This window comes from Zootoca vivipara, chromosome 1 (genome assembly GCF_963506605.1).
Source record: "Zootoca vivipara chromosome 1, rZooViv1.1, whole genome shotgun sequence".
Lineage (NCBI taxonomy): Eukaryota > Metazoa > Chordata > Lepidosauria > Squamata > Lacertidae > Zootoca > Zootoca vivipara.
Window position 1 is genome coordinate 39,715,277 of NC_083276.1, and position 23,072 is coordinate 39,738,348.

Sequence of the window (23,072 nt, forward strand, 5' to 3'; positions counted from 1 at the left end):
TATTTATTTTTAAAAGCACTGATATCATTCTGTACGTGCTTCTGTAGATAAGACCACACATCCCCACCCCTGCTGCTCCATGGTTTCAGGAGGGAGGTGAGCTGATTTTTCAGAGACTAAAGTACGGTACTAACAATGGCCTTTTACGTATGTATGTGACTACAGCAGCTACCGTAGAATGCTATATGCACAGAAATGGAAAGAAGAGATGGTTCAAAGAAAGGAGGAATAGCTTTTAAAAGCAATAGACTATGTGGAAATGGCAAAGCTGACAGCAGTATGAAGAGATCGAAATGATGAACCTTTTTTTTAAAAAAAAAATAGAATGGAGGCCTTTTTAGGACTACAGTGGTACCTCGGAAGTTGAACGGAATCCATTCCGGAAGTCAGTTCGACTTCCAAAATGTTCAGAAACCAAGGCGCGGCTTTCAATTGGCTGCAGGAAGTTCCTGCAGCCAATCTGAAGCTGCAGAAGCCCCGTCGGACGTTGGGTTCCAAAAAACATTCGCAAACCGGAACACTCACTTCTGGGTTTGCGGTGTTCGGGAGCCAAAATGTTCAACTTGCAAGGCATTCGCGAACCAAGGTACGACTGTATTTGAAAAAACACTACAGTCAAATGAAATCACAGGCAAGATTTGAGATAGGAACAATGGAAGAAAAATGATAAAGTAATTGTATTGATTAGAGGAATTTCCATAACATAGAAGTTTGATATATAATACAGTAGAAAACGGTTTGAACAAAAACACTGTGGAAGTGCGGGTGGGAAATCAATGCAAGAAACAATGTAACTATTTAATTTGAAGTCAATTTGATAAAAAATATATTATATAAAAGTACTAACAATGGCCTGTGAGTGGATGCTCCCAAAGATGGAAGTCGGGGAGAGAATTCTTGCCCATTCTCGCACCCCTTTACAATCCCCAGAGATTCCCCAAAAGTGCCCTTCAAAAAGTGTTGGAGATGGTACAATGGGTTCCAGGGGAAATCAGTGTAAATCAGGCATCCCCAAACTTCAGCCCTCCAGATGTTTTGGACTACAATTCCCATCATTCCCGACCACTGGTCCTGTTAGCTAGGGATCATGGGAGTTGTAGGCTAAAACATCTGGAGGGCCGCAGTTTGGGGATGCCTGGGGATTCCCATCATTTCTACCATTTGGAACCTCCAGTGGATTAAAGGCCCTTCTGTGAATGAAAGGAGCCCTTCCACTTGCAGAAGGGCAAGTCTAGATTCAAGTCTTTGTTACTGTAAGTGGCTTCCCAAAAGACTATCTATGCAAATGTCAAATATACTGCATTTTTACAACTGGGGAATTGCAATACTCCTGTAACAGCAGTGCTCCGTTAAAGGAGAGTGGCTGCATCATCCACAATAGCTGAATATACTTTTACTATATAAGAAATTTGATGAAGCATAAAGGCCCTCAACACTCCAATGGCTGAGTTTTTTTTATATCCATACTCAAATCAGGACTGACTAAAAGTCACTACAGATTAAAAATAAGACCATGAAAGTGACCGTGTAAATTGACCCTAAAACGGTGTCACATCCCTGTGGTATTGAGAATACCACATGGTACTGAGAGTAAGATAATACTTTTCAGCTACTTCATTCAAAATTTTCACCCAGCTGAGCAAAATAGCCATACCAAATTTATGACTGTTGGGCACACGTAATATATTTCTGCTGTATCCTTTTCATGTAATATTCATGTAATATTTATATTACTGAGGTAATCCAGGAACTTCATCTTAACTACCTTTTGATTTACCGCAAGTAGTAAATAAGTTTGCTAGTTATATATAATGTTTGTACCTTTGAGTACCCTCAGATTCCTGTATGCTATGCAGATTTTGTCTTGGGGCAAAAATCAGCTATATTACACAGGCAGCTAATTTATTTTCATGGTAGGTTAAGTGTAGAGCAGCATGGTTAAAGTGTTTCCTCTTCTAAAATGTCTGATAAAAATCTAATTAGATTTCTACACTTTTCTTACATTAAAAGTCAAGTAGTTTTCAGACAAAACAAACTCTTGCAGCCTAGCCCATTGCTTGGTTAAAGCTACCATTAACTTGCTTTTTCCTAGTCTGCTAAGAGATGTTGCACTGTCCTTTGAATAACCTCAAAATACTCTAGAACAGGCACCCCCAAACTTCGGCCCTCCAGATGTTTTGGACTACAATTCCCATCATCCCTGACCATTGGTCCTGTTAGCTAGGGATCATGGGAGTTGTAGGCCAAAACATCTGGAGGGCCGCAGTTTGGGGATGCCTGCTCTAGAAGAACCAATAGTGACAATAATGTTTGATGTCTTACTGTGTCTTAATTTGTTAGAAGGCGCCTAGAGTGGCTGGGGCAGGGCAACCCAATCAGATGGACATCATCATCATCTCATAATTGACAAGTTGGCAAAATAGGATCGTTTTGTTGCTAGATGGGCATCCTGTATAAATTTTTGCAAACTTGCCTCTGTTCACATTTGTGTTTTAAATTGTTGTAAAGAAAGGAACAAAAATTATCAACTATCTGAATCATCAGGTACAGTGGTACCTTGGTTCTCGAACGTAATCCGTTCCAGAAGTCCGTTTGACTTCCGAAATGTTTGAAAACTAAGGCACGGCCTCCGATTGGCGCAGGTGCCCCGGAAACAATAGCCAACAACTACATCGGATGTTCTGCTTCTGAAAAACATTCAAAAACCAGAACACTTATTTCTGGCTTTTCGGCATTCGGGAGCCGAAATGTTCGAGTACCAAGGCATTCAAGAACCAAGGTTCCACTGTATTTAACCTTTCTTAATCTAATTGAATGAAACTATTTTGTGTCTCTTTATTTCGCTGTAATTCCTTCTGTTTGGCCACTGTGAGAACAGGGTGCTGGATTAGATTGGAAGTTTCCTATGTGTAGAGAGGGCTTTTGTTTTTTTGGCACAGGGCGTTCAAACATGCAAACCCTCCTTCTTCTCCCTCCGGAATTTTAAATGCTGCAATCCAAGAAATATTTACAGCTTGAGTGTATAAACCGGCTCCTTTTCTATTCTGCTGAGGTTATGAAAAAAAATATGATTACACTAAAATACACCTTAGGAAAATAATTGTTTTTCAAGACATAATGGTTATTTCTCAGTTCTCTAAATATGTTTCTTCCTGGAAATATGGTTGGCAAACTGTCACTCATACTTTGTAAAATAACACCCTCTAAAGGGTCATGGTTCTAAGCCATTTGAATGTGATAAAGAAACAACTCATCTGTCATTCAAACTCATATACTTGACACCAGCAACTCATTGTCTTCATGAATAATCTACAAATTGAACTGAGAATAAACCGAGAATAAACTGAAACCTTTAAAGGCTAAAAGTAATCTAATGAAGTCATTAGTAAATTAGCACAAGCCCCACCAAAGTATATGAATAAAATTCATGGTGTTAAGAAGGAAAAAACAAATCATTCATTCTCATGACAAAATATATGCAAGTCTTATCTTGCTACTCAAGAAGGCTAATCCAGACTCAAAACAGCATATCCAAAAATCACATATTTTACTCTGAATTTATTAATCTGGAATTCACCACTCCCTCTACACTCACTGTCTTTCACTTCTTAAGAGCCTGGCCTATTTAAAACTGATTTTGGTTCTATACTTTACAAGACTTGGATAACTGCTCCACAGTCAGAAGCAGTGCCCACCAGTGGAAACTGCAAGAGGGAAGAGTGCTCTTGTGATGGGAAACAGGTCCTGTTTCCCATAGACACCTGACTGACCACTGTGAGAACAGGATGCTGGACTAGAAGGTTCATTGGCCCAATCCAGCAAACTTTTATTATATTCTTAGGTACTCCTGACGTTTGAGGAAGTGACAGCATCACATCCACAGTAGAGTTGTCTTTGCAGATCCTGTTCATATTGTATCAGCTTTCCTGGTAACAGCAGGTGGAGTCTATTCCACATGCAAGAATTCCAGCTTTTCTCACTGGTGCAGTCTTCCATTTCAGTGTTGCATGAGAAAAGTGAAACGAAATCCAGATATTTCTTCTTGCACTCTCTCTTGTGCAAGGGGAAGCATGAGAACTGCTGCAGAACCTTTCTGTTACATGATCCAAAGACTCCTCTACTAATGTTTGCAGCAACCCTCATGCTTGATTCTTTAGTTCCAACCCAACATTGGGAGGAGGTACCTTGAGCAACACTGTCCCCTAGCAAACATGTTCCTTGAAATGGCAAACAAAATTCACTCGCTCATAAGTAGATCTACTCAAGTAACAAACTGCAACAATTTCTAATACGACCAATTTCACTTTAGAAGTATCCCCCCTCCGCAGCATGTTCCCTCTTAGCAGTGAAACTGACTATTCTAGAAGACTGCTGCTTGTGACAAAGGAATCAAGTGACAACCTAGCCTGGTGCATTAGCAGACCTGTGTGTATAATTAGCACGGCAATTTACTGGATTATCTCTCTATCTGCATTTAATTTAAAATTGCATGCTAAAGGATATTTAAGCTTCTAATGTTGAGCCTGATTCACACTGCTGTTTCATATGCAAGGCCAACTAACTGATAAATGATTCAGATTCCAGAGTAACAATTATTTCTTTATATTCTTAGTACACAAAATAACAGACCTCAAGATATAAAAAGTATCAAGTATATGATTTCTGTTTGTACACATTAGGACTTGAAGATGTGCAGAGTATCTGTTTGGCCGCACCCTGCTTGGCATTTTTCATGCAATCACCCACTGATATTCACCGTAAGGGGCATGGTTCACACTAGGCCTAGAGAAGCTGTGACCTGCCAAGCCTTAGTAAGTGATGGATGGACTACATTTGTCTTGGTGAGTCACAAATTCTGCAGCCATATTTTACTGTTTACACACCACTCCCCCCCCCCAATCGAAGGCTTGCACCTATTTAAAAGAGTGTGTGCTTCTGAAAGATTGTTTTGGATTCCATCTTTATCACTGCTTTCTATCCTGCCCCTTAGTATTCACCTAGACTAGTCCTAGAGAGCTTGTTAATCTTATCTGCTCATTCATTTTAAACTGGCCTCTTCAAAATTCAATCACAAACTGCATCAAATTTGTTGGGAAGCACTGATGTGACTGATCATATTCAACATTTAATAAGAGAGAAAGGAACAAACAAAAAATAATAAGTCTGCGCTTGTCCAGAAGATGGAAAGATGCACATTAGAACAGGACAAGAGGGACCTGCAACAAGATGTTGCAGCATGGAGTGTTTCTACTAAGGATAACAGTCATGCCCTCTCCTACAATACTCCATTGGATTATTCCCACCCTCCCTTACAGTTTTCCATTAGCTGTCCTACAGTCAGTCAATGAGCATGCCCGATCCTCATGGGACTGTTTTGGGAGCTCCCCCCCCCCTTTAGCTTACAGTTTTACTTCTAAATGATTTTGTGAAGTTCCCGCAATGTTAATGCTACCTTGCTATACAAGGAAAGGCACTCATGGAGATTTGTATTTCCTATTAGTGTACAGTGGTACCTTGGGTTACAAATGCTTCAGGTTACAGACTCCACTAACCCAGAAATAGTACCTCGGGTTAAGAACTTGGCTTCAGGATGAAAATAGAAATCGTGTTATGGCGGCGCGGCGGCAGCAGGAGCCCCCATTAGCTAAAGTGGTATCTCAGGTTAAGAACAGTTTCAGGTTAAGAACGGACCTCCGGAACGAATTAAGTTCTTAACCAGAGGTACCACTGTACATGAAAAGAAATACAATAAGAGTGCTGGACTAGAAACACCTATTGGGAAATTCCCTTAATTATTTTACAATAGAATGCCATAACAGAGCAACTGCATACAGTAAAAAAAAAGGGGGGGGGAAGAAGTATATGAAAGAAAGTGTTCGTTTTTCTTTTAATTTTTTTAAAACAAATCTCAAGAGGTGAAACCTTTTATTTTAAAAAAAGGGTTTTAACTAAACCTAATAAAATCACAAGACAGTGGGAGATGCTGCGGCATGGAGTTTGATGTCCACAGCAGGATACCAAGAAGTTGTGCTGTAAATTCAGTGTGGGACTTCAGCGCTGTGCTAAGTGTGGCCTGAATCTCATAGGCTACCCTTTGATGCAAGTGTAGTATATTAACTGGAAAAGGCATTCACTTTTATTTGTCTGTCCTGTCTGCAACAGCAATATCGCCTCATTTAGAGCAGTCCAACACAAAAATGCAAAGAGAAGCAATCTGTTACAAATTAGCACAGCTCCCCTTTCATTTTACTAGCTAGTAATTGGAAGGGGTTAAGAAAGTGTAATTTATCAGATTATATGTGTTTATCTTTTTGTGGGGACAGCATCCCTTTGGTGAATTTTCCTAGGCACCCTGAGGGAATAATCTTTCCTTGATGTCCATTTGATCTGAAAGAAAACAATGACGCCTGTGAAATATGGGAGTATAATTTGTTGAGTTTAAAAAGGACCAGTTTCCCAGACTTCTAAAAAAATTGTATTAATGACTTTATTAGAACCTTACCTTTCTTTGGAAATGTTTTTGCTCTCTCGTTTCCAAATGGCCTTAAAGTCGCTGCAGAACTCATACCACACCGTGAAAACGTAGTTTGGCGTGGTCTCCTTCTCGCCAGACTTTGGTTTTATCCCGAAGTATCCCACCAATTCTTCAAAGCTACAGTGTTGGGGGCAGGGGAGGGGGAAATTGTCAGCACATAAACCTAAGGTGGAAGTTCAGTTTCCCTCAGGGCAGATTTCTGACTCAGTAGCCTAGGCTGGCAATTAACATAAATCTGCTGTAATCTGGAAACTGTACCAGCAATGGATCCACCCAGCACTTCTGAATTAAATAATAATAATAATGGTGCTGTTTTGGTGGGTGTGTACATTAAGCAAAAAAAAAAAAAGAAGAAGAATGTATATGGGCACAGAGACATTTTAGAAAGTGTCTGATTTTGGAACAACAGTTATTTTCCAGAATCCTATTGACTAACGCTCATTACCATGGGGATTTGGAAGCCCCCAAAGTCCTAGATCAGAGGTACCTTACCTATTTTTGTGCCCGGGGCATACCTGGAAATTTAAGGAACAGTTGCGGGCACCACAAAATACCCATTGTGGAACAAAAACTGGTGGTGTTCAGTAAAAACTTCCAAGCAGCAGGCTAACCTTCTCCTGCTTCCCCTCCCCAAAAAACACAAACAAAATGCAGGCCACAGCTCCCGCCCCCAAATAAACAAGCAAACAACAAAAGCCAAAAGTTCAAAGATTCTGAAGGAGAAAGTGGTGGGCTTCTCCATGGATGAATAGCTACAGACACCATAGACTTGGGAGTCCTGCCCTAGACTGAGATACTGTACAGAATTCACTTCCGAAACAGATTTGGTTTGCTTAGCTCCTTTCCTACTCCAATTTTGTTGTCACATTAAGCCATTTATATTTCAGTTGGCATTCCCAGCTGTGCTACTGCTTAATGATTGCATTTTATGATCTATTTATGACTTATTTTTAATGACATTCTTATGCTGACTCTATTGCTCCTGTTAATTGTGTTTTCCATGTTTATTCCTAGGAGTTTTGTTTTGTTTTTATTACGGTGCCATTTTACCCTGGAAATTTGTTCTATTTTTAAGCAGTCTTTCCAAGTCGCTTGGAATATTTTTGAGGAAAACGACTAACTGTCTTATATATAAAACAGTTAAATTTCCCTTCTGGGGCACCTAAGTTTAGAACTCTGTTCTTACTTCAGAGCCTACACTGTCCAGACTTATGAGATGAGCCTGGCTCTGAAAAACCATGCATTAACTAACTTCACCTTCTGTGGGGTGAAGAAAACTAATTAACTAACTAACAAAAAACCCCAACCCCTTCAGCCTTTGTAAGGGCTCATTCATACTAAGTTTCCTTCACACTTTCTAGGCATAGGTTTGTGCTTTACCAGTCCCTGTCCGAGCACGTTTTTTTGCCCTGCTGTTTTGCCCACAAAAACCTGCTCTTTAATGCTCTCATCAATCTGCGAAAAACCCAAACTGCCATTTGCTCCAATTCAGCGTTAAAGAGCAGGTTTTCCTGGGGAAAGTGGCAGATATGGACTAGGAAAGTGTGGACCTATGCCTGGAAAAATTGGGCAAAAGGTAAGTGTGGATGAGCCCAGAATTACAGCCTACCATATTTTTCCGTGTATAAGACTAGGTTTTTCCCTAAAAAATAATGTCAAAAATTAGGGGGTGTCTTATACGCTGGGCCATCTCCCCCCCTTTTTTCTTAAATCTGAGTCCCCCAAAATAGGGGGTGTTTTATACATGGGGGTGTCTTATAGATGGAAAAATACATATATTTATAAAAAGCAATGTCAATATCACCTCAGTTAATAATATCCGATGAAAGTCTGCAGGTATAATACCCTGAAAACAATTTATTTTCTCAGGATCTTGGTAAACTGATGACAGCAGCAATGAACAACAGGTGTTATTGCTAATACTTTAAGATTTACCTGGTCCATACTATAGGCTGAAGTACTCTTGAAATACATCAGAGTCTTCTACTATTAAACTTGTTTTGCAACAAACTTGTATTGGAATATTAAAATGTATATTAATATCTATACACCTGAAATCTGAACATGCAAATCAGTGAAGAGAGGAACAGATGTCTCAACACACACAAAAAAGCATTTGTTGCATCAGCTGGGATTTGATGTGTCAACTGGGCTTTAGTGTAAACAACAATCTGTACCTACATAGCATATCCCTTTTGAAACTGACGACAACTGTAGTTAAACGGTCTACCAATTGTCAAGTGTGTGGTAAAATTGTTCCTAGACTGCACCACTGCAGATTACAGGTCTGAATGCTTCCCTGCATTAAAAAAAAACACACAGCAGAAATTCTCCCTTCACAAAAGCCAAGATGCTGAGATGAAATGTTCTAGGTCTGCTGCTATGGCTAAGGACCTGCTCTATGGACCTTGCAGTTTGAGTCTGAGTTCCTAGAGATTCACACGGTTCAGTCACAGGGTGTTACATGCAAAAGGTCCCAGATTCAATCCCGGCATTCCCTAGTACAGCAGAGTGAGGCCCCTGGCTGCAAAACTGGAGAGCTGCTGCCAACGGCTCAGTTGGGAAGGAACGCTGAGTCAAATCATTCCGCACCGTGAATATGCAAACATGCAGACTTATGGAGAAATTGCAGCCGCTTTGCTTCTTCTTCAGTTCTGCTGCAGACACACTACTGTGTCCCAAGCCATGACTCAGCAAGCCGAGCTCACCTAAACCCAGACTAGTGGTTTGTCTCTTTCCAACAAACTTAGCTCAAAGTAGTGCAGCAGCAGCAGCAGCAGCAGCAAAACTGGTGGAGGAGCAAAACATTTCCAGTCTCCTGTCTTGGGAGTCTACCCACTGGTCCATTCATGCTAAACCATAGTTTGCTTTAGTGTTATATGCGAACTATGTGTAGACGTTTGAGCCACGCAGACCAATGACCTCACTTAATCTAAGGCAGCTTCTTATATTACCAAGTCTCTGCTTTTTCTGTGCATGTGATTATTTTAATCAATCATTCAACACCCCTCACCAAAACCTGGAGTCTGCAGTAGAACACTCTAAGAACAGTTTTTAACCACATAATGAACTGTTTTGTCTAGAAAGCTTCCATTTCAGACAGCTTGTTCCCTAAAGTCCAAGACAAGCTGTATGAAAATGTTGGAACTATGAGCATGTGTTTAAAAATAAGGACTCTGGTGCATTTGATGATTTTTCACTTATTCAAATATATTTAAAGATGAAGTAGGACCTTTCATAACGCAACGTGTTAAAGAAGCTGTAATACTCACCACTTCTGCACATTCTCCAAATGGCTCTCCACTGTCTTATGTTCTTCTACAGCTACAAATAAACAACATGTTTATTATTTAAGAAAGCGGATTATGTATCTGCTTATATATATATATTCACATTTCTGATACTAAGAGTGAGCTATTTCAAGCATTATAGTGTATTCTTGTAGAAACTGTAGGGAGTAGTGCTGAAGCTTTCCATCCTGAACATGTGCAAGGATTGTGGAGCCCAGTGCAGTGGGGATAAAAGAAATATTTCTACAAATATCATGTGGGCTCTAAACTTAATTGGATGTACATGCACAGCTTTCAAGATGGGTATTACTTGTTAGAAAGGAGCTTTTTCAAGGGTGTCTTTTATCAGAGAACTATTCTTGTCGTGTTGCAAAAGCATCACATTTATAGTGAGGACATGCATAATTGTCCATTTTCCTGCTTTCCATTTAGCTCTTGCATGCTGAAGCAAACCAAGACAGGTACCTTGCTGCAAGCTCATCATGTCTTCCTAATGTGTGGGTTGAATGCTTGTCTCACACTTGCTTCCATACATGATGTGAACACAAAGGACACATGAGTATTGAAAAATGTGGCATGGAGTCACACTTGCTCCTAGAATCACAGAATCGTAGAATTGGAAGGTACACCAAGGGTCATCAAGTCCAAACCCCTGCAATGCAGGAATCTCAACTATCCAACATCTGGAGGATCCATTCATTACAGGTGCTCTCCTCCCTCACCATTTAAACCACAGATTTCAGAACTTTTGGTGTTCTCGGTTAATAAGTATAGGCCCTCAATTTAGGATCTTAGAAGTTTTCCGCATCTTTGGAAACGAAGCCATTTACGGTATTTTCTGCTGTCAGCATAATGCGGGGCTCTTATAAAAAGGAGAAGATTAAAGTTCCCGATGGAATTTCAAGATGCTGCTCTTCTCATGCTAGGAAGGACAAATATATGAAGATGTCACCAGAGATCTTTCCCCAGGAATCAGAGGTAACCTATAAAGATTCATCAGTTCCTGACAAGAGACATAAGCCATTTCTCCAGACAGTCTGGCATCAGACAAAGAGAGAAAGTTGTGCTGTCTGATCCATTCTTGACAAAAATGCATATTCTGGGAAATCTCTTCTGGAAGTCCAACACAACATAGCCTCTGGAGCAGAGAGGCATATATCATGTAATAACTGGATTTCAGTAAGCATTTCTTTTGCACTGAATATGCCATTAATACACTTATCTAAATAAAGGCCTTCTGGATCAGGTCAATGGCCCATCCAGTCCGGCAACCTGCTCTCACATTGGCCAACCAGATTCCTGCAACAGCACTCTCCCCTTCTTTGGTACCCAGTAACTAGTTTTCAGAAGCATATAGCTTCCAATAGGGGCAGCAGAACATAACCATCACTGTTGGTAGCCACTGATAATCTCATCCATCATGAATTTATCTAATCCTCTTTTGAAGCCACTCAATTCCACAGTTTAAGTATGTTCTGGCTGTTAAACTATGTTCTGGCTGTCTTGAACCTTCCAATATTCAGTTTCAATGGATGTCCATGAGTTCCGGTACTATGAAAGAGGAAGAAAAATGTTTCTCTGTCCATCTTCCTCACACCATGCATAATTTTATACACATCTACCTGTACCATATCTTCTCTCACTCATCTTTTTTTCTAAACTAAAAAGCCCCAAATGTTGCAAAAGGGGCCCAAAGTAGGTTTTCTTTATTTAATGATTGACAATAATGTAGGCGATAGACAAAATGAAATGAATTTGTGAATTAATTAAAACCATTTTTTAAAAAATCACATAGAAAACTTGCTTTATGTGAGGAACAACTCTGTTCCCATTTTTTTAAATTTAATTTTTATTGGAATTTTATTTACAACATAACACAAACCCCCCACCCCCAATACACAGATCCACCCTCATTAAACGTGAACATAACATACAGTGAACATAACATACAACAATGTGTTGTTATATGTATTGTTGTAACTCTGTTCCCATTGATATCACAGAACTAGCTCTAGAAAGCTGGCTCTAGCTAGACAATTATTGAGTACAAATTCCATAAAAGACAGACATGTTAATTTGCTGTGGCAAAAACTACACAAAGATTGGTGGCACCTTACAGACTGATGGAGGACATTTTCACACCTCACTGAAATAAATCTCTGAGCTTCCATTCATTTTAATGGATCTGAAAAGCACTTTTTGAAAAGTAAAGTGGGTTACGGAAGCTCCAACTCTAGACCGGAGATCACCTCATCCAAATCAGGCAGGGAGATTATTTGAGCAGTGGGTTGTCTAGCACATTAACGGTATCCCTGCTCTGACTCATAAGTCCACCATTAGGTGCATACACTCAAAATTAAAAAGGTAAAGGACCCCTGACAGTTAAGTCCAGTCGCGAATGACTCTGGGGTTGCGGTGCTCATCTCGCTTTACTGGCCGAGGGAGCCGACGTTTGTCTGCAAATCGTTTTTCTGGTTCATGTGGCCAGCATGACTAAGCCGCTTCTGGTGAAACCAGAGCAGTGCACGGAAATGCCATTTACCTTCCCGTCGGAGCAGTACCTATTTATCTACTTGCACTTGACGTGCTTCCGAACTGCTAGGTTGGCAGGAGCTGGGACTGAGCAACGGGAGCTCACCCCGTCGCGGGGATTCAAACTGCTGACCTTCCGATCAGCAAGCCCTAGGCTCTGTGGTTTAGACCACACTCAAATTTAGGTGATTGCTAAACTGGACAGGAAGATAAAAATCATATAAACTACTGCAACTTGACCTCCCTGAGCACCAAAATCACAAAGATTTGCCAGCTGCTGCATCAGGAAACCGAGTGCACAAAATGGGGACCAATTTACAATTCTAGCCCCATCCAGCCACATCTCCAATATGTGCCAGGTCAGCTCATGTATACAAGGCCAAATTCTGGATGGCCAAGTCCTTGACAGCTACTTGCCCGATATGTAGCACAGTTAATATTAACCCCCCCCCCTGTATCATGGTCCTGATCCTTCCTGGTTATTTGATTATTTTAAAACTCTCTGTGTTAATTGCTAATGATCAATTAATGAAATGTCTATTTTTGTTCCCAAGTCCCGTTCCCCCCAGCATGGGGGAATCACACTGGTGTGGCCCAGCTGTACTAGGAATTGCATAGCTGCCAAGTTTTCCCTTTTCTCACGAGGAAGCCTATTCAGCATAATGGAAAATCCCTTAAAAAAGGGATAACTTGGCAGCTATGGAATTGGCTGGCTAAATCAGAGAACTGCTCAATCCTAACCTGCTCATCCTAGCAGACACCGGTCCTGAAAGATCTTCATTGGCTCCCAGTACGTTTCTGAGCACAATTCAAAGTGTTGGTGCTGACCTTGAAAGCTCTAAATGGCCTCGGTCCTGTATACCTGAAGGAGCGTCTCTACCCCCATCATTCTGCCTGGACACTGAGGTCCAGCGCCGAGGGCCTTCTGGCGGTTCCCTCACTGCAAGAAGTGAGGTTACAGGGAATCAGGCAGAGGGCCTGCTCAGTAGTGGCACCTGCCCTGTGGAACACCTCCCATCAGATGTCAAGGCAATAAGCAACTGTTTTACTTTTAAAAGACAACTGAAGGCAGTCCTGTTTAGGGAAATTTTAAATGTTTGATGCTATATTGTTTTTAATATTCGGTTGGAAGTCGCCCAGAGTGGCTGGGGAAACCCAGCCAGATGGGCGGGGTATAAATAAATAAATAAATATTATTATTGGGTTTGGATTGCTCCCTTAAGATGTACAAGAGACCGGCCGGTATAGGGCAATATACAAATTTAATTAATAAATAATAATAACAACAACAAATTTTTAAGGGGCAGTGTTTGTAACAAATCTTAAAAATGCCAGGTTTTATTTGTGCATTACTGCAACCTAACCTGTTTTCAAACCAGTGTTGCTTTGATGTTTAAGAAACGTACATATGTAAGTATAGTGTATACATATTTGTGCATGGGGGTGTACTACTCATCCCTAAACTGGAGGGATTTTAGAAGTCTTAACATTTTTCAAGTCCATGGTACATGAAATCTCAAGTATTCACAACTAATGCAAAAACACTGATTATATTTATGCATTCAGCCCACAGAACAAATTCAACTGTTTATTATCAGAGGTAACGCAAGGAAACTAAGAGAATATGCTCTGTTTAAAATAGGATAATGTTGGCTATATATTTGTCAAAATAATGTTGAAGTTTAGTTTACTAGGTATGATGACAATGAGGCCAGCTAAGCCAGATATTATATATTCATTTTTCTTCGGTATCTTTGAATATAAACGACAATCTTCAACCCCTAGAAATTTGCTTTTGAAAGACAGATTGTTTTACTTAAAGAAAACTTCTGCTTAGAAGATGAAAGATGATATTTTAAATTTTGTTTTCAATTAATATATTCTTTAGCAACACCACTAAAATATACTGGTGCTAACAGAATACCCTGCACGCCTCTAAATTTAGATCATGCTGAAAGTAATGTTTTTCTAACTGGAAACTGCAAAAATCTAATTTTGCAAAAATATTCCCATGCAAGTAGGTTAAAATGACATCAATCTATCATTCCTTTTCCAGCTGGGATTACAGATAATAACTTTTAAAACACGTTCTTATTAAACATAACAGAAATGTATGCTAGTATTACAAACAGAATGTCATTGATTCATACTTCTGAGATTGCTAAGCATACCCAAACAGTTTAGGAAACTTGAAAATTAGTTTTAATCCCTTTTTAAACTCAGTAAATTTAAACTAATATATTCTGCAGGCAGATATCACATATAAAATCTTCTAGCAAGAATTAGAGAAAAAAACATAAAGATCAGCACATTCTTAGCAAAGGGGTAATATGTTCAAAATTATGATAAATGATGGTCCATAAGAATAGGAAACAGGTCTTCTCTAAAACATGAGACTGTTATAAATACTCAGCTAACAAGTAAAATTGGTTTATATATCCAGCCTGATTTGTAAAGAATGGGTCATTGTATATGTGTGTGTGTGTGAGAGAGAGAGAGAGAGAGAGAGCATGCATAGGGGCAGAATGAAACTAATTTTAGGAAAAAACATATGAAAGTGAAGGCTTGAAATGTTTTAGAAGAGAAAAACCACAGCATTACCTCCTCCTGTGGGATGCTAACAATGATTTATGAAGCTGAGGTTATTTCTTCACATTGAGCTTTGTAAAGATTGGTTTCACATGATCAGGTAAAAATATAGGCATGCAAGATGTGCAGCAGACTCACAGATCAGAACATATGCAAAACTATGTTTTCCTAAAAGAGTTAAAAGGTGAAAAGGATATAAAAAACAAGGGCTTTCATTTTCATTTATTTCCCCTCCCTCATTAGGGCATTCTCCTTTTATGAAGTTAAGCCACTTCTGGTGGTCAGGAGCAGAGGCTCATTGTAAATGCACAGCAGGATAGTGGCAAAGCAGAGATTAATTCTTCATAGATTTATATAGACTTTTCCCCACTGTTAATTGCTTTGTACCATTTCAAAGGTGCTTATGTTGCCCTTTTTATTGTTGGTTACTGACTTTATTCTGGCATATGGTGGTTGGCGCCAAGTCAGAAAATGAGCATTTTATACCAGAATGAAAATAGGATATTTGACAGTTTCTGAAAGAGAGCATGGAGCAAAGAAGTTGTGCGACAAGATTTATAGCATATTTTATATGGAGCACATCTGTTTCTTTGCTCATTTAAATGTATATTTCAATCACAGTGAATAGATTAAAGGCACAAATGGATATGTGTGTGAGTGTGCGTTAGGAAAAAATAAAGAACTGCAGTACTCAGGTGTTTTTTTTAATCCAAGTGTTGCTTGGAAGAAAGTGTAATTTTCAATAGCTTTTTTGCTTAGAGAGTCAGAAAGCAATAACTGAGAATATTCAATGTTAGAAATGGTTTAATATCCATAAAAGTGCTGGCCAAATTGTGAATTGCAGCTTAATATACAAAACCAGGCCACAAGCAAATGATCCTGCATAATGTTAAAAATGCAATGAACACGCGAGTCTATTTCTATTCTTTTCCTTCAGAATTTACACCTTTAAAGCTGCGCGCATGGATGCTGAGCTAGAGAAAGGGCTTGGTTAGGCCAGGGGTCAAAACTGCGCTGAACAGGGTTGCTGTTTTTAGTTCAGAATATGATGTCTGAAACATCATAACTAGGTTGAAACTATCTGTCCAAAGAGTTAAATGAATTAGGCAAGCCTCCTTACACTTGTTTCTCCCAGTAGGACTTTCTCAGACGTCTCATTTCACACTCTGGCCAACAATATAACCAGATGCAAATAAAGTACTGAAAGTATGCCCATGTTTAACTTGTATGGAATTCATAATTAGTAGTAAAATCAATTCATATTTACTATGTGTGCACACTGGATCTGCGTATTCCCTGAATAACAAGGCAAACTGGGGTGATTCAGGGGACACCCTCATGTTCCCAAGTCAGAGCATACCATTAACAAGGCATGTCAAAGTGGATCAGAAGAAGTCTACATGTGTGGGCATTGGTAGTGGAAGGGAGCTGTTTGGAACTGGAGAAGGGAACTGGAGTAAAGATTTCCACCGAGGGCCTTCTGGCGGTTCCCTTGCTGTGAGAAGCCAAGTTACAGGGAACCAGGCAGAGGGCCTTCTTGGTAGTGACACCCACCCTGTGGAACGCCCTCCCATCAGATGTCAGAGAGAAAAACAACTACCAGACTTTTAGAAGACATCTGAAGGCAGCCATGTTTAGGGAAGCTTTTAATGTTTAATAGATTATTGTATTTTAATATTCTGTTGGAAGCCGCCCAGAGTGGCTGGGGAAACCCAGCCAGATGGGCGGGGTATAAAATAATAATAATAATAATAATAATAATAATAATAATAATAATAATAATTGGAAGACTCTAGGCCAAACCAGGCCACAGAGGGTTCTACTTGTCTAATGAAATTGTCATCTTAGAGACAAAACAGGGATGTTGAGGGACAAATGTCTATAGAAATAGGATTTGGCAATTTAGTGACCTTGAAGAGATAGGGACCACCTTGGCTCTCCACACCCCCTGACTCAATTCTCAAAGCAGGTCTCCAGTGAAAGCTAGTTGCTGACTAAGGCCTTGGGATCTCATTTACCTTTTTCTGTATCTTCATGAAGAATGTAGGCTGAATATTCATGAAGGATTTATATCCAGTCACCTGATCCCTGTTCATGAACCAGCCTTCCTAATCAGGACTAACAAATGTGCTCATGGACATATGATGGTGACATAGCAGACCAAATGGTGCTTGGGCTGAAATAAGGCAGATCGCCACATATTCAAAAATCACGTATAGGAGTCATTGCAGGGATATTAGGACACAGGGCCATTGTTAGACCAGTGTGAAATAGTCATTCCTTCCCAGTAAACAATACTCTTAGGCAGTACTTCACAATTTTAAACATGGAAAACCTGAAAATGAGCTACTGCATTTAAAATGAATAACCACAACAATGAATAAGGGATATAAAGCAGTTAATCCATTATGGTTTGAATGTTATACATCTGTGTCTATGGACATGAATAATTTTGATGTGGTCTGGGAGAACTTCTATTATCAAAAGAATAGTTACTTCCTGGTTGATAAGGACAGCAACTGTCGAACCAGGTGATTTAAATGAATTAACTTGTACTAATTTGATCCCTTTATGTACAACACAACTGTTAAGAAGTAACTGTAATGGTATTAGGACAGTTTTTTTCCATTAGATTGCAAAATTTCAATTAACAATAGTGTTTTCTATTTCACAAGGCGAGATCCATTTCATATTCGAATTTGTGTGCACTGAGCCTCTTTCTACAACTGCAAACAGCAATTACATGGGCAAATAAACATTCCTGTTGAAAAGAGTATCTCAGTACAGTCATACCTCGGTTTAAGTACGCTTCGGTTTGAGTACTTTCAGTTTAAGTACTCCGCGGACCCGTCCAGAACAGATTAATCCACTTTCCATGACTTTCAATGGGAAAGTTCGCTTCAGGTTAAGTACGCTTCAGGTTAAGTACTCCGCGGACCGTCTGGAACGGATTAATCCACTTTCCATTACTTTCAATGGGAAAGTTCGCTTCAGGTTAAGTTCGCTTCAGGTTAAGTACAGACTTCCGGAACCAATTGTGTACTTCAACCGAGGTACCACTATATTATCTCCTTGTAAGATTCAGTTTTGCTGTTGAGAGCAGACAGTCATATCCTATCCCTGGCACTACTAACATTTTTCCAGTCGCCTGCAGCTGTTGCAATTCATGGCCATGGAAAGAAAGGGGAAACATGCCTGAGCATGATGCAATGAAAATCAGGATCACAATAAATGTTTAGCAAGGAATGGAATTTGAAAAACATGGAAATTATGGTTATTCAAACACTGTTTCACTAAAAACATATGCCATAGACGGAAAAATTGATGCACTGTGAAGCATATTTCTGATTATTTTAAATTACTATTCCATTATGTTTTTACCACTAATTAAAAATATCCACTAATTAAAAATAGTAATGTGGCATATCATGCTTTGGCTATCAACCATCCAGGAGTTTCCTCCGAGATCAGTCCTTTATGAGTAAGAGCAGCTGGCCTCACATATGCTAACATGTTCTGCCTCTTCTGTAACAAAGAATATAAAGCCATTTTGCTTTCCTACATGGAGGTTATGTGTGAATGTCATGTATGCACATAGCTGCCAAGTTTTCCCTTTTCTCGCGAGGAAGCCTATTCAGCATAATGGAAAATCCCTTTAAAAAAGGGATAACTTGGCAGCTATGTGTATGCAACAGCAGACCAAATGTACAAAGAATAGGTGAGTAAGCAGCATGGAATGCTTAGAGAAATGTATCGATAGACTATTATGGGATACTTCATTTAGGGCTGGGGCAGGGGAGAGTTAAGAATTATTTTCCTTACTCAGGTTGTCAAAAGTAATAGTTGATTTTTCCAGTAATTAGAATTTCTCGACCTTTATAGAGATGGTTTTTTAAAACATACTTTTGCTCTTAGAAAAATACCTGCACAGCAGCAGATCCAACAAAATAGATTTTCTGCCTCATGCACAGCCTGTGCAAATGAAACACTTCCAATTCCTTAACAATAGCTAAAGTACTGGGAATGGGTGGTCTGCATAAGCCTTTACTAGGTAAGATATTTAGCTTTATTACTACAGAGAAGGTATCCTGCTCGCAGGAAGACAGACACGTAAACAACAATCATTAAAGCTGTAAACTCCTCACTAGTGGAACACACAGCCTTTAAGGGGAACATGACCAACATGGTACTTTGCAGATCCTGTTGGACTACAATTACCATGACCCCTAACCACTGGTCTGGTTGGGTAGGGCAAATGGGAGCTGGAGCCCCACAGCATCTGGAAGGTACATTTGCTACTTTTGCTTCAGGGACTGGAGGTGCAGAGCTGAAAACTTCAAATACTTGTTTTAAGTCTAGCAACAGTCAACACTATTTGCTATTCTCAGCAAACCACTGAGCTGAGCTGAAATTCTGAGAAACAATTTAAGATGAATGTAGTGTGGTCCATCAATGCACACATTTCTAGGCTCAGGCTAGTAATACCCGGAAGCAAGATTCTACTGCATAAGCGAATAATTTGAGGGGGTTCATCATTTTCCAACTTCATCATTGTCAAAATCAAGAGAACCATGATTCTATTACGCTTCCTGGGGTGATAGACATGACAACATCCATGCAATTAACAATTGCATGAATGGTTGTAAAGAACGGGTGTAAGGGCCCCAATCCAGATCAGGACTAGAGAGTGGGGGCACTCTCTATTCATTCCTACCCCATTCCTAGGGCCTGAATCAGGGCCCCAAAACATGCTATTTCCTCTAAAGTGGTGTAACATCTACAGGTGAAACTCGGAAAATTAGAATATCATCGAAAAGTGCATTTATTTCAGTAATGTAACTTTTTATTTTTTATTTTTATTTTTACAAATGCTTTCTTTTGGAAATTCCACAGTAATAAAACAAATAGTTACAATAATACAAAAATAAACACCGCTATTACATTTCATTAATTATATTCCATTTATAATTGACCCGCCTAACGACAAATAATTACAATTACAACAAATAAAGGCTTGACATATCTTGCTTTGCATGTCACGCAGCTATCTCATATATTGGTTTCACCTTTTACATTGCGTTACTGAAATAAATGTACTTTTCAACGATATTCTAATTTTCCGAGTTTCACCTATATTTTGCCCCTAGGCTCCTGAATAATTTCAGCATGACAGTCCCTTTTAAGCAAACCTCGCATATCATAGAATACATTGTGGGGAGATAAATTTATCTGTAGAAAAAGGCTGGGAAATTATTAACAACTGGAGGTAGGTTTTTCCCATATGCTTTTTTTATTATTTAGGGTTGCTTAATTTGAACAGAAGGCTGGCTCAGAGTTTAGTGGAAGGCAATATATATCAAAGTGTGCGAGACTGCTGGTGTTAATGTGCACATATACGCAGCGCTTTCTCAAGCTCACTTACTGCTGGAGCCATAAATATAAACTGCTAATTAAATGAGATGAAAAGACCACCAGAACAGACATACCTGTGACTGAAACAGTCCTACTGTGGAGGCCTTTCCTTGCAGGAACCCTGCTAAGTTTATGGGGAAGCTTAATATATGTATTACATTTTCTAGAAACGTATCATTAGTGAGGGGCAGGAACCTATGATGAGATGTTTATAGTCTAGGGTTGTAACCCACTGCACATTTACACGGGAGTAAATCTTACTCAATACAGAGTGCAATATACTTTGTTTCAAAATTATTTGAATTTGGGAAGATTATAAAACGAAAGTTTCAAGTCTCCTTCACAGCCATACTTGTGGAAGAAAAATGAAACTGTAAGACTAGCCACTCACATAATCAAACGGTGCCACCATGCATGTGATTTCTCAGGCATTTGGCAGTAAATTGCTGAAGACTTTTTTTTGGAGATACTGCCCGCTTGGGAATATCAATTTCCTTGAATAGGCACCGCAAGTTACAATTAGCTCTGCTTTCCCTTACAAGAGTCTCGTAGAACTGCTGTGACAATAGGAGATCTGTGTTCCTAATTGTAGTTTGTGATACCCAAAAGTGCAGTCCAGAAAAAATGGAGCATGCATTAATGTTACTGACTTAAATAGAAACAAATTTTACTTTTTATGGAAGAAGGGGCATCAAATGATAAATGAGGTACAAGGTGACTAAAGTGTAAGGTAATACACTGGGGCAGAAGAATCACAGGGAAACTGATGAGGGTCTTAACTGGCAGTGACTAACCAGGAAAGAGATCCTGGGGTAACTGATTTAAAATCCTTGATGTGCAGCAGCAGTGCCAAAATGCAAAATCCATACTAGGGTTACTAGGAAACATATTAACACTAAAGCAGCCAGTTTTGTAAACAAATCTATGGTGTAGTAGCCTTTGGGATACTGTGTACAGTGATGGTTGCCATGTCTAAAGAAAAAGTTATCACAGACCTGAAAAGGGAGCAAAAATAGCAGTCAAAACTCTGTGAAGAAAGTGGACAGAGAGGACTTATTGTCTGCTCAATACCGGTAATAGAAATGGATAGGCAGTAGATTTAGGCTAGCTAGCTATGGGAAAATACTCCACAAAATAAATTTATGTGGCACATTATGTGGCACAAAACAGCAATGGTTAGGGACACTAGCCTTTAGGGGCTCACAGAGGCCGACCTGAAATGAGAGGCGAGTTTTTATAGCTCCCAGATTCTCCCCCTGCTTGGATTTTTAACTCTGAGCAGGAGAACAACTGCTGGCTTACTGAGCTGATAACTTTGTCAGAATAGACACCATTTTGGCCGCCAAAGCCCACAGAAGCTTCTCAAAATGGGCCGCAAGCAATGCAACAGTTAGGTTGCCGTATTATATTGAAAGCACTGAATTTAAGAGGTGTAGGGGCAAAATATTAATGATGTTGGGATGAAAGCTGCTCCCTGTGAAGGACCCACGAGGAGCGGCCTTCTTCCCACCCTTGGGTCTGTCCCCAGTAGGACTGGCACAAGTGAAGATATCCCACAAGTCTGGAAGAGTGGTCTGTTTTTGAGCACTATTCCAAGTCCTCTGCTTACCTTTAAAGTCCTTGACAACTTAGTCTCTGAGGGATAATTTTCTCCCACATGTTTCTGCCCATGTGTTAAGATCTGTATTGAAGACATTTCTTCATGTGCACCCATCACCTGCAGTAAGCTGAGTGGCAACCAATAGGACTTTTTAGCTGTGGCACTTTTTCTCTACAACATTCTCTTCCACTGAGGTTCACCTGCCACCTTCTCATGTATTTTAGCACCAGGTAAAAACTATTTTATTTTCCATGTCTTCTTAAACACTGGCTAATTTTGATTGTAATCTGCTCCGTGAAGCGTGTTTTTTTATCATCTTGTCAGCTTTGTTTTACTGCTTCTTGTTTTAATATTTTTTTTATGGATTGTAAGCCATTCTGAAGCAATGGTTAAAATCAAAACCATTCAATGAATTAATCTTACACAAAATATGAGAGATTAAAATGTTAGTAGAGATTGGCACAGAAGAATCTTGCTGGGTAGCCTGCTTCATCAATTTGGCTCCACGACTGACAAAGCCCTGACACATCCGCACACTGTTTCAGCTTTCAGAGCCAGCCCACCATTCAGGGCTGGCTCTAGGTAGACCCCTGGTGGCGGTGTGTGCCAGGGTGCCGCGCGGCTTTGCCGCGCGGAAACCATGCTGCACCCTGCGAGGGTGCCAGAGCGATCTCCGCCCCTAAGCACCAGGGCGCGCGGCCTGCTCGAGACTGCCCTGCCACCATTAGGCAGAATGAGAAGGCTACCCCAGGCAGCAGATCACAGAGCACAATGAGTGGCAGCAAGGTGTTGGAAGACTGTGAGTGGTATGTGGCCTAACCTGTTGGTCCTAAGCTTTTGGTTTTATATGTAGAGCTCTTATTTTATTGTTCCACACTATGAGATCATACTATGAGGTGGGTTAGAAATGAATGAATGAGTTGTTAAGTGCAGCACAGGGTACTGTTCTGTAACCAGTGTAACATTCATTTGTCTGATCAACTTCCATAGGTGAAATGATAGGGGAACGTTATCTTGTATTTCCCTCCAGCCAGCAAAATTGCCTTCAAGGAGGCAATTTTGTGCAGGACATGACTGACCTTAAAGATTGTGTGAGGTGTGTGTGTGTGTTACA

The 23,072-nt window shown here is 39.9% G+C and overlaps 1 protein-coding gene across 3 annotated transcripts in view; it reads right to left on the minus strand.

The window, feature by feature from the left end:
* FMN1 (formin 1) overlaps positions 1-23,072 on the minus strand; it is a 178,424-nt gene that overhangs the window by 19,031 nt on the left and 136,321 nt on the right. For all 3 annotated transcript variants that reach the window (XM_035110687.2, XM_035110681.2, XM_035110694.2), the window contains 2 exons: positions 9,808-9,859; positions 6,503-6,652 (listed from right to left, as the gene is read on the minus strand). In XM_035110687.2, the coding sequence (XP_034966578.2) occupies positions 6,503-6,652; positions 9,808-9,859 (202 nt within the window). The remainder of the gene's footprint in view (positions 1-6,502; positions 6,653-9,807; positions 9,860-23,072) is intronic.